This window comes from Aphelocoma coerulescens, chromosome 3 (assembly GCF_041296385.1).
Source record: "Aphelocoma coerulescens isolate FSJ_1873_10779 chromosome 3, UR_Acoe_1.0, whole genome shotgun sequence".
Lineage (NCBI taxonomy): Eukaryota > Metazoa > Chordata > Aves > Passeriformes > Corvidae > Aphelocoma > Aphelocoma coerulescens.
In genome coordinates, this window is record NC_091016.1 from 6,271,856 (window position 1) to 6,288,232 (window position 16,377).

The following is a 16,377-nucleotide window of genomic DNA, read 5'->3' on the forward strand; positions in this document are numbered from 1 at the left end:
GGGTCAGTGAAAGGAGGTTTAAAAGCAGTGGCCATCCCATTAATAAATTGCTAATAATTTTTTAAAAAATTAAATTATTGAACTTACTAGGGCTAAAATCACCTGTCTTCTTGCTCTGTGTGTGGTGCTGAGGAATTTATTAATGGACTAGTTATAAATATCTGACTTAAAAAGGCAAATTGAAATAAATAAGGCAGGGTGCAGGTGCCGGGTGACTGAGACCTCTCGGGGTGTGCTGTGTCCTTGCAGGTCTGAGACGAGCAGCCCCGATCACAGTTCTTCCACCATTGAGCAGGAATTGGCTGCACTTGACTCCGAGATGACCCAGAAGCTCGTGGAGCTGAAGGAGAAGCAGCAGCAGCAGCTGCTGAACCTCAGGCAGGAGCAGTATTACAGTGAGAAGTACCAGAAACGAGAGCACATCAAGCTGGTAGGTTGTGGTGTCGAGCTCGGGGTGGGCACTGACAGCACTAGGACAAATTCTCATCACCTGGGGCTTTCTCCTACTTGGAGTCCCTTTCACTTCCTTGAGTTCTGCTGCAGCTTCAAGGGGCTGTTGTGTCACTTTGACACTTCCCTGAGTTCTGCTGCAGCTTCAAGGGGCTGTTGTGTCACTTTGTCACTAACACTTCCAACAGCTTGGTCACTTTGTCACTAACACTTCCAACAGCTTGGAAGGCTTTGGGTGGAAAGCACAAAGGCAACAGGACTACTGCTACCTTTGGTTACATAACTCTGGGTTTACTGCAGCTTTTGGATGATGTTCCTGTTTTGTTCTGCCACTTTTTCCAACCTGAAACACACAGGGAGGCAGGATTAGCCAGAAAATAAATCGAAACACCATGAAAACAGATTGAAACATTGCCCAGGACAGAGGGTTGTGCCAAAGAGTGCTCCTGTGGCAGATGAATGCTTTAAGGGGACGCAGGACATATTTTGTATATGGTGAAGAAATAGTTTGCATTCATTGGTCCAAGTCAAGCTTTGTTTTTACAGCTGGAGTTTGGCTGACAACTACAGCAGGATCATAGGCCCTCTAAGCTGAAATAGAGGAGCTTGGGCAGATGGAAGCTGATGCTAATGGATATTCTTAGGCAGGAATGAACATTTTTAAAGGGTGTTATGGGAGTGCAAACTCTTCCTCAACTGCAAACAACTCCCTCTTGCATTTTTTTCTATTACGTGACATTTTGCCTCACTCCCGTTGGGTGAAGTGATTTTTCTCCTCTGCCCTGCCACCCAAAAAGAGCAGGTCAGAGGAGTGATTTGTGTGTGGATATTGCTCAGCAAGGCCTCTGCAGAGACTCATTCCTATGGATCACAGCACAGAGCTGCAGCTCCCAAGTGGTGCTGTGTTTTTCCCCATCCCTGTGTGAGTCACAGCTGCTCCAGGGTGGCTGTAGGGACACAGTTACCTGCACCACAGGGGGACAGTTCCCATCCCAGTAACAGCTGGTGGCTTCATCTCAGAGATGGAATTTTTATAAAAAAGAACCATTTTAGACCCACATAGTTGGGCTTATCTTGTGAGGTAACTCATTCCTCATTCCAAAATGGGAAATGGCATTTCTCAAAGCAAAGTTACATTTCTGGCATTATCCACTTAGGTGGTGGAAGAGCAAATTCATTTTTTAGCACAGAACTTCCAGGTAGTTTTCTCTCTGAGCTGTGCAGGAGTTAATGTTCCAATTAAAGTTTGCCTTTCAGCTGAGAGATTCGTTCTGATGGCTTTCTTTTAGACGGGAGCCTATTGTTGGTACCTCTCTGCTTTTATCGAAGGAATGAAAAGTTGGATCAGACCAGCTATGCCTTGTTATACATTCCTGGTTCATCACCCTGAGAGGGTGATTTTACAAAATCAGACTTAAACTAGAAGGGTGATCAAACCAAATGGGTCCCATTTCCCACTTCATTCACTGTTCATTGAACTGGCACAGGCGCTCTGCCCATGACTCCTCTCCTGTCAGCATCCCCACCACAGGTGTGGCTTTTGTTACTGGTTTGGGCACAAAAGAGATGGACCCACAGCAGATTTCAAACCAATGACTCAGATCTTTTTCATTCTGTGATCAAAATGTAGGTTATGCTTCTCCGTGCTTGGCTTTCATAGCTGTCATGCCTGAATTTTCAATGTCCCCCTGACCACCCTGAAATTTAAACCATTCCTTGTAAAAATCCTCATTACAAGAGGGATGTTTTCAGCCCTCACAGAAAACCTTGAATATTCAGTGACACAGGAATTCAGTTTGCAATTAGCATTGTGTAAATTCAGTTTGTGACCCCTTATGATTTATCACAGGCATTTTCATTCCTAGCAAAGGTAAAATACTTGAAAGACATTTTGGTTTTACATTTAATATTGTGAAAGTGTATCACCTTGATGTACAGAGAAGTAGCAGTTTCTAGGTGAGTTGGATATGCACCAGTCTGGCTGAACTCCACAAGTTAATAGTGTGTTTACACTGATAATAATGTTTACTGACTTTTGATCATCGGTAATTAATCTGGGAATGGCGTAACACTGCCACGTCTGCTGCAGACTTTTGAGGAAATTTAGCTGCCTCTATGATATTTAGCTGAAAATACATATTTTTATTTCTTGGGATTTTTTTTAGCTAATTCAGAAGCTGACAGATGTAGCAGAGGAGTGTCAGAACAACCAGCTAAAGAAACTGAAAGAAACATGTGAAAAGTAGGTGCTGTTCCCTTTATCATTGATTGCTGCTCCTTGTGGGATTTGTTTAGATACTTTTTGAACTTCCCTTTATATTTTATATTTTAGAGAAAAGAAAGAACTGAAGAAAAAAATGGACAAGAAGAGGCAGGAGAAGATCACAGAAGCAAAGTCCAAGGATAAAAATCAAATGGAAGAGTAAGTCTATCCCTAGATCCATATCGTTATACAAGATTTTTAACAGCTGGTAAATCAAAGGAAGGTGTCGACCTTAAATACGAGGCAGACTTTAGTCAGGCCTCACCAGAGTCCTTTCCCTGATAATAATTTAATTTCCTGGGGCTAATGCAGTCTCCTGTTCCATGAGCAGGGAGAACGTGGGCCAGAAGCAGAGGTGCTGCTGTGGGGAGTGGGGATGTTCCTGGGAGCACCTGATGGAGCAGTTCCCCAAAATGCTGTTCATCCAGGCACTGTTCCTCTAAGTACAAATAGCTTTAGTGCTCCCGTTCCTGCAGGGTTTGATTTCATTTTAACTTGGGTTTCTATTTGTGAGTTGTCTTTTCTTCTTAACTCCACTAAGGCTGCTCTCCAGAAGAAGTGGCCACACCACACTGGGAGGTTCACTCTGCTTTTGGGATAAATTCCCCTCAGACACTGCTAATGATCCAGTGACAGTGACACTGTCACTGGGGGACAGGGGAAAGCTGAGTGGCCCTGCTCAGGCACAGCAAGGCTAATTCCATTTATGCACTGCCAGACAACACAAACTGTAGTTGTGCAAGTTGATTATGTTCTTCCCAAGGGCACAGGATCTCGGTTTGTTTGTCCTCCTTCATTTGTTTTGGCAAGCAGCTCCAAAAGAAAATGGAGCGTTTTAATCTTGCACTGCTATTCTTGTTACCAGTCTTTAGAGCAGTTAAAAATACAAGAGAAACAAACAAAACAAAACAAAAAAAGAAACCCTCTATGAGTTTTACCATGTAACAAAGGCACAACTGTGTTTGGTTTTCTGCAGGTAAAAGGGTTGATAGAGGTTTTGGAGCCTCTCAAGAGAGAATCTGTGTATTTGGTAACACTAAAAGGAAATCACACACACAGTGAAGTGTTTCAGGTAGTTTAAGAATCAGCACATTAAAAATTGCAATAAGCATCCTATTAAATAAAAAAAGATGAGAATAATTTATGATGAAAAAGAGGGAGAAATACTTAAATATGGTTAGAGCTGGTCAGAGGGCATGGAATTCCTATTAGAATAAAGCAGTTGGCCATTACGGAAATGCTGCAGCAGTAAAAATCAATTGCAGTAGGAAATGATTTGCTGAGAGGTAAATGAGGCACTAGTGAGAAAGGCTCAGGGACAGACAGTCCTTTTCTCCTTTCCTTTCATTTTTTTCCTCGTTTTTCCCAAGGACTTTCCTCTGTCAGGCTTTTCAAAGAGCTCTTTGGAGAGGTGAGATGGGAACTCCATGGGGAAGTCAGCTTTCCCCTGTCTGTGACACAGCTTGTCCTCACTCTGGGAGTAGGGCAGAGAGGAGTGAGACCTTCTGGTGAATCCCTTTTGAATCACTCTGGCTACACTGTTGTTCATTTAAAGCTTTTACACAAATTTGGGAAAGAATATTGCACAGAGATAATAATCCATTGTTTTAATTGTTCTTACTTGATGTTTTTACACCCACCCAGGGCTTGCCTAAACCCACCTGAATTTAGTGACACCTGAGGAGCAGTTCACTGGTCTTGGCTGAGGCAATCAGTGATTTGGAGTAACTGTCCTGAAACTGGTCGACTGAAGTAGCCACAAATTGTTATTTTATGTGCATTTACCACTTTGGGCGTCTTGTGTTCAGCCTCTGACCGATGGTTACCAAATAACTGTCTCAGAGAGTGACATAAAGTTCCATTTCCCCGGAGTTCAGCTCTGCCTGGGGGCCAAGCCGTGCCTGCCCTGCTCCTGTGGGAGCTTTGTCCCTGCATGTCACCAGCAGTTCCTGCTCTGGCAGAGGCTGTTCCTCTGCCACACCGTGGCACTGTGCCTCTGCTCATGGCTCTGCAGCTCCCACGCTGACATTTGAGACTTTGGGAACAGCACCAGCACTTGGAAAACGTGGCATTATTCTGTGGGAAGAGCCTGCTGGGGGAAGAGCAGGGGGATGTTGTGCAGTTCATGGGGAAGTTTGAGCCCTGCATGTAATAAAGGTGTGGCCTGGTACAAGGACCAGATCAGAGAGTGCAGAAAAGTTAATTAGGTGGGTCCTTAAACATGGCCTTGATTTGGCAAAGAGTTGCAGGGGGTTCCAATACATTGGTGTGATGTTATTGACTCAATAACTCGTGGAATGCTTCCCCCAGGGAGAAGACGGAAATGATCCGGTCCTACATCCAGGAGGTGGTGCAGTACATAAAGAGGGTATGTCAGGCCAGGGGTATATTCTGCACCTGGGGGGATAAAATGTCACCTTTCACCTTTTAGATTATATTCAACTGCAGATTCTAAGCTTCAGCATAAAGATTCCACACCTGCTGACTTTTAGCAGATGCAGTGTAGACTTTGCTTCACATTCCAGTTAAAGGAAAACTGGGATTTCAGAGAGCTCCTCATTAATTGTTAGTCAGCATTTGGGGGATGGTGCTGAGCAGGGCAGATTTTAATACAATTTCATCTCTGAATATCCTGTATGTATTCATGGAAAATGCACCCATTTTTTAAATGGGCTTGCTGCTGTCTCATGAATGCAAAGATTGCATAAGGAAAGTCAATGAACATTTAATTGCAGAGTATATTTTAACTTTAATTGCGTTTGAACAGTTACTGAAATGTAAAAAGCGTTCTGTGAGTTCTGTAAATACAAATCAAAGAATTCCATTACAGTTGTTAGCTTTTCTGCAGCTGCAGGTGGCTCACACTGGGCTGAAATTGTGCACTGCAGTGCTTTGGGGTGTGAAATCACTATGGAATGTATGCAGCCATTGAATTCTCCTCTAAATTTCAATGCAAAGGTAGTTAGGTTCAAAAGTTGGCCCATTTTTGCTTGAAAAGCCTTGATTTAGGAAGCAACCTAAAGAATTAGCAAATTAAGTAGATTTTATGTCCGAGTGCGTTATTAAGTGAAGCCCAAGATTTATAATTTAATAACATTAGAAGTCTGCAGTAAGTCCTTTAGGCATTTCTGATCCTGAACCTCAAGTGTGAAATCTGAGGTTTCATGTCCTCACCCAACTGTAGAACAGTCGTGCTCAGGGATGCTTGAGGCAGTGGTGTGTGATTTTATATTGGAATTGTTCATAGTTTTGATGATAATGTTTTAATTTTGATGGGTGGAATGTTTGTTGCGGAGGAGGTGGGAGAGTGAGGATGTGCAAGCTCTGAAAAAGGATTCTCTGCTCTTTTCTGACAGCTAGAAGATGCTCAGAGTAAAAGGCAGGAGAAACTTGTAGAAAAACACAAGGAGATCCGTCAGCAAATATTGGATGAAAAGCCTAAGGTAAAGAGTTTCTGAACATATATTACACTGCTAAAATTGTCCTTCAGGAGAGAAAGAGCTCTTGCAGCAGGTAGGCTGATATTTAAACATGAGAGAATCCACTGACAGCATCAGAGCCACGCTCACTGATACTCAGGGCAAGAGAAGTCAAGCAGCAGCCTGGTGTAGGCACCACATCAGGTCCAGATGGGGGATGAGGGTTATTTTTCAGTACTCAGTTTGTTCAAAAGCTCTCAGTGTAAAAGGTGCTGTGGCCAGCAGAGTGTGCCCTTCCCTCCCCTGTGCCTGAGCTGCACAGAAGCAAAACACAGTTCCCACTAAAGGAAAAAGAGATATCTCCTTAGCATGCTGCCCCCAGGTCCTGGTGTCCATCCAGCAGGATGGGTTTCTGTGGGAAACATGAGCTTTTTTACAATAATAGTGCTTTATATTCTACCTTGCTTGCTGGGTTTCCTCTATTTGATTTAATGCATTGCATCTACGTGTAACATTTTGGAATGCATGTTTTGATCCTTAAGCCTGGGGGCTCACTCTTGCTCCAAGTGGAGCTGGTGGCAGTTTTGCCACCAACTTCAGTGGGGAAGGTTCAGAGTCCTGCACTTGTTCTTGATTTTCCTGTAGGAAAACCTAGGTATAATCAGACTTCCACATGGAGGGAGACTTGTTTGCAGCAGCGTTCCAAGTGTAATTCTTCACAGCCCACTGTGTCACGTCTGCTTTCATTTTTTCTGCTCTTGCTCAAAAGTGTGTCCTTGGCTTCAGTTCTCATTCCTTGTCTGTGTCCACAGTCCTGATGGTTCTGTGCCTGTATTACAGCTTGAATTCTAGGACTGGCTGTGAGTTAATCAGTGTTTTCATGTCATCTCTGTGAAGTAGCCAGAGAATAGATTAGGCTAAGGGCTGAATAGCCAGAAGTTTACAATAGTTTGGGAAAATAAAAATGTTTGCACTTCCAATTTTCTACTCATCTTTTTAAAATCATGTTTATAAATAAGCTGGAACTTTTTGATGTTGTGGGTGTCTGGGTGTAAAGACTATACATATTATTATGTTTTATCTTTGGTGCTGTAGGATCATGCATTTATCAGGCTTGTGAACTGGAATTTAAACACTGGAATGTAAAATGTCAGAGAATAATCAGTTAATGCTTCTAACACCAGCTTATTTGGGATCCTTGGGCTCTTGGTTACTTCTTTTTGGCTGTGTCCTTTCTTCTTTTTTTCTTGCTTTTTATTTTTAATTTATTGATGTACTGAGGAGTAGCATAAAGTACTGGAAATTTGTCACTGAGGACTAGAGCTGAATTTCGGAAGGTTGTGCTGGGCCAGCTGTTTTTGACTCTTCTATCAGTTCTCTCTGCCTGGCATGGAGCAGCTCCAGATCCCTGTCACCCCCTGCCTCTGGCCGCAGTGCCAGCTCCTCACCCTGCCCTCTCCATGCCTCCTGAGAAAGCCTCTGCAGGGATGTGCTCACAGGGCCTGGCTCCAGGGCTTTTTCCCTTTCCCACACACTGAAACGGGCACTGTGCTGAATTTATGATGTTATGTGCCTCCTGCTTGCATGAGAGGGTTTAGGGAAAACATGATTACTCATTTTATTAAGTCTCTTTTTATGTTTTGCTCTGTGTCCATATTTCAAACCCATATTTGCCTCCTCAGTGACGGGGTGGATGGTATAAAATAGATCAAATGATTTCCCAGCTGAGCAGAGCTGATGTGTTTTCTGCAGGCAGCAGCCTTTCTGGGGGCTGCTTTTTCAACAACCCAGGCTCTCCTGCTTCAAACACCCACTGAAATTTATGCTGGCTGTGTTAAAAGGCTTTTCTGGCAGCCTCAACTCGGCCCCAAACAATGAGTTTAATATATTAAGAGGGAAAGAATTTTCAGTATTCTCCCCAATAATTCCACTGGAGACAGATCTGCTGTCATCCATCACTGCCCTTTGGTTATTTATTCGTGCCTCACAGTTTGTTGTGTTCTGACTCTGTGCACAGAGCTCTTTCCCAGCCAGGAGGATATCGTGTCACCGAGTGTTGCCAACACACTGCCACAACCTCTCACTGTTGGCTTTCCTCAAAGTATGAGTTTGCAGCTTCCTCTCTTGTGGTGTGCACAGGGCACCAGGAGAAATTTTGCCTTAGAGTGCTGTCATTTTAGACAACAGGTTTTAGAAACTGCACACACTGGATGCAAAGTAGTTCCCTGTCCTGGAGGCTTTTCTGTTTTGTTTTGTTTAAAATACCATGTGTTTAGCTGAAAGTGCTTAACTCAGGACTGATTTACACCCTTAAGCTCTGCCTCTCCCTCACATATATAATTTCTTTCTAGTGTTTGCATGTGAGACTGTTTTGCAGCTTTTATTTGCAGGTCTATTGTATAAGAAAAAGGTTTTTTGCTCCTATGAGAGTTGGAGATTTCCTGAACTGGTACTTCTAGGCAAAAGGTTGGAAACAGCTTCTTGTGGTTCTGCTGGAGTCAGGGCAGGCATTGGCTTTAGTGGGCCCAAAAGGTCGTTCTATGTCTGTGTGGGTGATGACAATATCTTTGTGACAAACTGAGTGTTACAACCAGGTCTGTGTGTGTAGGGAACCAGGGCAGCCCTTCCCACAAACATGCTTGGGGGAGGAGACTATCACCTGTTAAGAAGTCAAATGCTGCCTTGACTCTGGGTAAAAACTCCCTAACTTGCTATTTTAGTGAAATCTTAAGGGAAACAAAGTTGATTCCCTCCTGCTGCTTTTTCCTAAGAGCATCATTACCAAGCTAGGCCATACTGTATTTTCTTTTCTCTCACTACTTGTTTTCTCCTACATTATCTACTGGCAGCTCTATATCAGCAACAACTTGTATTTTCTTTCTCTCCCATTCTACTGCTTTGTCTCCTCCTCTTAGTCACTGATACACATTAAGCTTGTCCTGTCCTTATCTCCTTCCCCTTGGGCATCTCTCCTGCCTGCTGTGGAGGCTGCTGCAGACAGCAGCTCTGTGCACTGCATTATGTCAGAGCAGGGTGTGATTTTGGATCCTGCACTCCAGCACGTCTGGCACACGACATCAGAGCAGAGAGAGCATCAAGGATGGGCATGGCCATGGCATCTCAATTGCTTTGTCCTTGACAGCTTGTGCATCAAATTAAACAGAAATCAAGTGCCTTTCCATCCCCCTGCACCCTTGCCTCCAGTTCTGTTGTAATTACAAAAATCAATACACCTGAGACATGACAAGGAATTAATTATTTTTCTGAGAATCGACTGACTTACAGTAAATAGACCCAAGCATCCTCTAATTGGAATCAATGAGACTTTTGTTAGCCATGCTCGTGGGTCAGAGCTACACTTAAATCTCAGTGTAATACTGAGACTCCTGTGCTCTTGCACCCAGCTCCTGCTCTCAGCTGAGTTGTCTGGATTCTTTTGGCTCCAATGGACCGTGTTCTTACAGCCCCAGTTGCCAAGGAAGGGGTAACTCCTGTGGTTCCTCAGTTTGCAGCCCATGTTTCAGCTCACAGCTGCTCCACTCTTCACAACCCCAGTGTAGCCAAGGCCTGCCAGGTGGTCTGGGCTCCTGGAGGGATGTGGGAGATGGCACAATGCAGGGTGGGGCTTTGTGGGAAAAGGTCCCACAGATCTACAGAGGCACCTGGAGCTGTGCAAACTTAGAACAAAGTGTTGCATCTCTCTGGTCTTTCAAGTGAATGAAGAGAATATACAGCCTTAAGGCATGAAATTCCTTTTTCTCTTCAAAAAAGGGAATGAAAACAATTTTTTAAAATTATAAATCTGTTCTTGTTAATGGAAAATACAAGCACCTGATGCATACTAACTTTCATACATTTATTTTCTCCCAGTTTGGCACGTGTTAATAATTGCACCCTGTGGGAGTTGACACTTCCGTGTCCAATCAAAAATTAATATTAACACTGTACCTGAAAAATTCATGGTGGCACAGAATGATACATAGTCAAGTTGCAGAGCAAATGAACAAGATGCTGATCTTTCACAGCAGTAGAGCTTCTCAAAACTCTGAGGCTGAAGCTTTGGTGCTTTAGGTGAAACTCTGTGGTCGCCTCTTGCAGGTGATGCTGTTGTGTTAAATGGAGCTGTTCCCTCCAGGAGGGTCAAACAGCAAATGTGTCCTGCAGCCCTTCTAGAAGGTATTTCAGCTGCCCTCAGCACTCATCTGGAAGGGAGCAGCCCTTAGGAACTTTGATGAGTATTCCAGTGTCGCTTCAGCTCCCTGTTAACTCACAACAACAATGCTCTGTCCACCACAATCCCCTTTTTATCCTTTACACCTCTGCAGGAAGCCAAGCTGTCTTTTGGGCAGGCTGCACTTAATTCAAACACTTCCAGATGTATTCCAGTTCAACCACAGGCAACTCTTCAAGAATTTTGGGGAAGGAGTTCGGAGGAAAAGGTTATTTCAGTTTACTGGGTTTCATGGGACTTTTTGCATTGCCTGGATTTGGATTGGACAGGGGAAAGTTGTCCTCCCAAAAAATGAGTATTCAGACTCATTGCAAAAAAAAAAAAACAAAACATAAAAATGATTTGATAGCCAGTGTAATATTTGAAAAGTTCTTCTTTTATTTTCTCCCTGTTTAGGTACAATTTTCTTTTGTTAGTTCATTCAATTTTAACATTTCCAAAGTTTAAAAAGAAATCTGTCTTCAATCTGTGGCTGCTAAGCTAGAATGACTTATGGCATTATCTGCCAAAAAAGCAGAGAATTAAGAGGATTGAAATAATTTACTCTTTGCTCCACTGTTCAGCTTTGGGTTTTGGTGCTTGTGTATTCATCAGAGAGAATAATAAAATACTTCTTTACCACATTAAGTGGGCAACAGGATGGAGAAATGAATGGAATTTTCATAGCCTCAGTGACCAAGAAATATTTAAAAGAAAAAAAAATACAGAGTGAGATTTACAAATCTTCCTGTGACTTGATCTGGCCTCTTCCCACTTGTGGATCAGAGCTTGTGTTTAAATGTTGGGATGCAGTATTCATGGCCCATTCCCTGCAGGATCTTGGCACTTTGCTCAGCACCTCTCAGCATCCAGCTGTAAGTGACAGTGAGCCCAAACTTTGAACAGCCGAAGCCCTGATGGGTTTGTAACTGTATTGGTGCAGTTGCTAAGCAGTGCCCAGTTGCAGAGCATTATTTTGGGGAAGTTAGGGTGGTCCCTTTTTTTCTGTTTCTCCCAATGGGATAAATACTGCAGAGTGCACTTTCAGCCTGTAAACTGAGTAGTAAATAATGTCGCTTCACTCGTTAAAAATAAATAGGCTGACCTTTATCCAATGCCAGTTTTACAGCAATAAAACTTCCTTAAGTTCCCTGAAGTGACTGACACGTCACAGGCCTGAGATCAAAAGAATTCAGTCCAGTAACAGGATGCTCAAAGGATTATTTTCGATTTAGGCCTTGCTTGTTTACATTTTTCTTCACAAATCCACATTTTAAATGGTTGTTTATTTTTTCCAGTAGAATAAATGTTGCAGTGTGAGAAATGGGTATCAGGTCACAAAAGATACATCTAACAATTTGAGGTGATATTTATTGTGTTAATTGAATGTCTTCAGTGTTACTCTTACACGTACATGCTCTTGGAAACATTAACTTTTAAATCAACAGCATCACTTTCCAGTGTGAATATGCAGATTGCTTTTAAATTTTTTTTATTGAATTCTGATATCACTTTCTTTTACATAAAAATGTCACAAGCTCTTTGTAGGAAGAATGTAAATGTAAAGAAATACTTTGATGAATGGGACACATGGAAAAATATGATAAATTTAAATTGGAGTTTATTGGTAGAGGGAGAGATTTTTCTCACATGGGTCATGGAGACTGGAAGGCAGAGAAGATCCTGGGTTTGCTCTGAAGCTGCCATAAAAGGGAAAATAAATTACTTGAAAGGGCAAACTTTTTTCAGTTTTGCAGTCGTGTAAATCAGCAGGAACATGACCAAGTTACCAGTGTCACTGGTGATTTAAAGATACTGGTGAAGGCGAGCGTGTGGTCCGTAATGGAGGGCATGTGGCAGCCAGACCTGGTTTGTGAAGGTTACTGAGATGTTCCTGGATAACATGCTAATAAATGAGAACTGCGAGGGTGGTGGTGGTTTGGGTTTTTTTTAAGAAAAGTGATTTTAGAATCCAGCTATGCTCTGTGGACAAAACAGCTCACAGAAAATTACTTTTTAAAAAAGGCAAAAAAAAAGTGAGAATTCTTCCTGCAAAAAAAGAAACCTCACTGTCTTTTTTTTTCTGATTTGCAAAAGTGAATCTGTTCTGTATTTTACCTATCTCAGATGAGCACATTTCTCATGTCCTAGGCCACTGATTAGTTGGTTAATTGGCCTTCCTGATACAAAAAAAGATGAAATCCAAAGCGGAGCTGAGACTCTGCTGCATTCCCAGCTGTTCCCCAGGGTGTCCAGCTTTGTGTGACACAGCCAGCACCGCGAGAGGCCCCTGCTGCTCAGGAGCTCCCCATGGCTGGAGGCAAAGCAGAGGGAACTCCCCATTCCCAGAGTCAGAGGCAGCATCCCCCGGTTCCCTCCCCACTCAGCAGAAGGTGCAGCTGCAGCTGGGGCAGTCCTGCCTTGGGACACTGCAAGGGTGAGAGGCAGAGAATGGGCTGGGTTGGCAGGGACCTTAAACCACCTCGTTCCACCTCCTGCATGGGCAGGGACACCTCCCACTGGGCCAGGTTGCTGGAATCCAGCCTGGAATCCAGCTTTGCATCCAGCGCCGGCCGTGGCAGCACAAGGAGCATATCCACCCTGCTCCTCACCACCCCTGGTGGCTTCTGCACAGTCCTGGAGGTGCTGGGTGGCAGCACACATGAGCCCAACTGTGTGTGACTAATGAGCAATAAAGGAGTCGTTATTTACCATTATGCAGATTAAAAACGTGTGTTCCCAGCTCATGAAGGCCCAGTGCCGTGAGGACCATCAAACTGAGGGAACAGACCCTGTTCCCTTGGAGCTGGGTCATTGTTCCAGAACAACCGCCTGTGCAAACAGACCCACTTGTTAAAAGCAAGGGAAGTGCTTCATTTGTAGGGTAACAGATTTTATAATACTGCACTACTTCTCTAATTCTTAATTTGAGTCAGAAAGCAGATCAGTTAAAGGGAGAAAAGGGAACTAGTGAATTGCTATTAAAATGATCAGCTGTGTAAGTAAACACCAAAAACTGAAAACTACCTTTTTTCCCTTTGTAACACAGAGTCATAGAATGGTTTGTGTTGAAAGGTTCCTTAAAGACCATCCAGCTCCAACCCCCTGCCATGGGCAGGGACACCCCCCACTGTCCCAGGTTGCTCAGAGCTCCATCCAGCCTGGCCTTGGACACTTCCAGGGACCCAGGGGCATCCACAGCTTCTCTGGGCAGCATCCAAACTTCTCTGGACAAATATAATTTCCATAAGCAGACATAACTTCTAATTTTAACATTTGTGAATAGCTGATGCCTCTCAAAACAAGTGAGCTTCCTATGCAGAGAGCAGTGCAGTGTGTGTCTGCATAGACTGAAGATAAAACTGGGGAAAGGGTGTGAAAAATGAATATATAGCTTCTTTCTGCAAAGTTGAGTTCAGGATGAAAACATTCTTGGGAGAGCATGTTTTCTCTGCAGAAGATGCTCCTCTAGGTCCTGTACATGGTTAAGGATGACAAGAAAATGCCACCCTGGAGTGAACAGTGTAACAGTGAAAGGCCCCTTACGTCTCCTCTGTGGCCTCTCAAACGCTTCCACCTGCACTGTCCCATTCCCTGCCCAACCACAGAGCTCCTGTGTTGGGGTTAGGGCTGAATGCCAGCTGTCACTCAGTCCCTGCACTCCTGTGACCCCCTCCTGCACTACCTGTCCTTCCAAATTGATTGCTTTCCACAGCAAAAATTCCCAGAGCAGTGACAGGTGGCCAGCCAGGTAGAACTGCCTGTGAGAGGAAAGAGCACAGAACTAACTGGTGTGTTAACATTGTGGTCTCTGAGGAGAAAACAACTGAAAGTGATGCTAAAAAGTTTAAGAAGCCAGGGACTGCAAACGTTTTGTGTCAGGTTGTTTAGCTTAGACTGCACAATATTTAAACCTGCCCAGAGAGGTCTGTGCTGTGGAAATATTTGTGATTCTGCAAAGGCAAGTGCTTTGCATGCTAAATCTCAGGGAGCAACAGGGCACCACAAGCTGTTGACTTCCCTTCCCCTCTTCATGAGCTAGGCTGGCACTCCAGGAAAACCCATGATAAAACATGGGCTGAATTATGCATGGAGTGTGCACAGATACTGTGTTTGGAATGCATGGCAGCACACAGAGCCACTTCACAGTGCACACACAGCACCGTGGACACGCTCATCGCTCTCAGACTGAGCCAGAAACGCCACAGAGGCACAACCAAGTACTCCTGTGCTCATCATTACAGCAACAGCAGCAACATATTTCTTAATTATCAGACCTTCAGTGCACCATGACAAATGGCACGAGATTCAGTTTGACACAGCTAATAGAAAAGTGTTGAAAGAAATATGAATGCTTAGTATGTGAACTCATTAGAGAGATGTTTTAAAATGCATGAAATGGGGGGAAAATGTGTTCTTTAATGAACAGAGAAATAAAACCAGTGGTCCTGCAAAGCTTGTAGTGTACGAACAGCTTTGTGTATGCAAGTCATTTGTCAGGAGAGTGACAATGTTTTTGTGCAGAATCACCCTGCAAAGCAGAGGCACTGATGAAAATAATGCTGGGTGTCTGCACAGGGGGGAGTCGTGCAAGTCACTTTAACTGTACTGTCCTGGCAAGGTGGGTGATGGGTTCATCTTACACTGAGACCCTTTAGGATGATAAATGTACTGTTAGAAAGGGTAACAGAAATAAAAAAACCCCTAGTGTTAGAGTTTCAAAACTGTACCTGATTTAAAGAGTGTATTAAAAATCATGTATAGCCTATTTTGGGGAAGGATTTTTCTTTTTAGAAACAACAAAAATAACAACAAGAAAATGCTGTTGTTTTGAGATGCAGTCTTTTTCCCAGGAGGTTAAGAGTACTGAGCTTGGTAGGGGAAGCAAGCCCTGCACATCCAGAAGGGAGAGAAAGTGGCAGGGAAACATTTCAGCCCCTTTTGCACGTTGTTTTCCGTGCTGTGTGGGTGAGCTTTCAAAGGTCTGGCAGCCCTCTGGAGTCAGTAGCAGCATAGCTGGGAAAGATGTTCCCTGGAAAGATTACTTTTCATTAAATTTCTCCTGTGACTCGCTTGCAACAAATCAGCATTTTCTAACAGAGGAGTTCCACAGGGTTGCTGCAGTTGCATAATCCAGGAGCTGTGGGTGATGACAGTCCATAGGTTGGACTGGCGTGACTCAGTAAACTCCCATTATTCAGCCCTTGTTTGGAAGGAGGTGTTGCCAAGAGAATGTGGAGTGTGACTAAGCACCTCAGCTGCAGCTCTGTACCTGAAAATGATCTCTTCTGTGGAGTCCCAGAGATGTGTAAGCTTTGTGTGGAGTAAATGGATGTGCCTGGAAAGGGGAGGCCTAATCCAGATGTGCTTAGATCGGGGAGCCCCGACTCCAGAAAGGTCAAGGCAAAATAACATTATCTTGTAACATGGTAACCAAGTCTTGTAACACTGAGTTCGCCAAGTCATGGGGGTGGTGAAAATTGAAGATGTTTGTTCTTTTTACCTTACTCCCTAAAAGAAATGAAAGAAAAAGCCATTTTGATGTTCGTGTGCTAGAAGAATTCTTCTTTTTAAACTTACTGAGTATGGGCCAAGAAATCTCAGCCTTGGTTCATTCAATCAATTTTGCAGCTCTCCAGATTGGCTCCTGGTTTATAGAAATGAAGTCATTCACTAAAGAGGGTTATCAGGCATAATGTTACCCTGCTGATAATGGAAGGAGGTTTCTCAGCCTTTTTTATTTCTCCTTTTATCTATTTCCCCACTTTACTCCACTATACCTTCTCTCCTACTTGTCCTTCTCCACCTTGCATCAAGCTTCTTTTCACAGTATGTAATTTCTTTCTCCTACTCTTTCTATAGGCTTTATTTACTTACACTTCATCCTCCCTCTTCCTCTTTGCCATCGCTTGCTGCTATTAAATTTCAAGGAGTATCTCCAAGTACCTGTGGGAATGGTGTCTCTTTCAGATTAAAAATCTCATTTGAAGGAGCAGCCTGAAGGGGAGAGGTGTTAAAGAGGTGCCATGACGTGG

At 43.5% G+C, this 16,377-nt stretch overlaps 1 protein-coding gene across 7 annotated transcripts in view; it reads left to right on the forward strand.

Moving 5' to 3' along the window:
- The window catches only part of PLCB1 (phospholipase C beta 1), a 382,634-nt gene that overhangs the window by 319,925 nt on the left and 46,332 nt on the right, over positions 1 to 16,377 (forward strand). For 6 of the 7 annotated variants that reach the window (XM_069008957.1, XM_069008960.1, XM_069008958.1 and 3 more), the window contains 5 exons: positions 250 to 430; positions 2,616 to 2,692; positions 2,783 to 2,872; positions 5,024 to 5,081; positions 6,070 to 6,156. In XM_069008957.1, the coding sequence (XP_068865058.1) occupies positions 250 to 430; positions 2,616 to 2,692; positions 2,783 to 2,872; positions 5,024 to 5,081; positions 6,070 to 6,156 (493 nt within the window). Of the gene's footprint in view, positions 1 to 249; positions 431 to 2,615; positions 2,693 to 2,782; positions 2,873 to 5,023; positions 5,082 to 6,069; positions 6,157 to 6,777; positions 7,061 to 16,377 lie in introns of those variants that run through there. The other variant, XM_069008956.1, reaches the window with a different exon arrangement.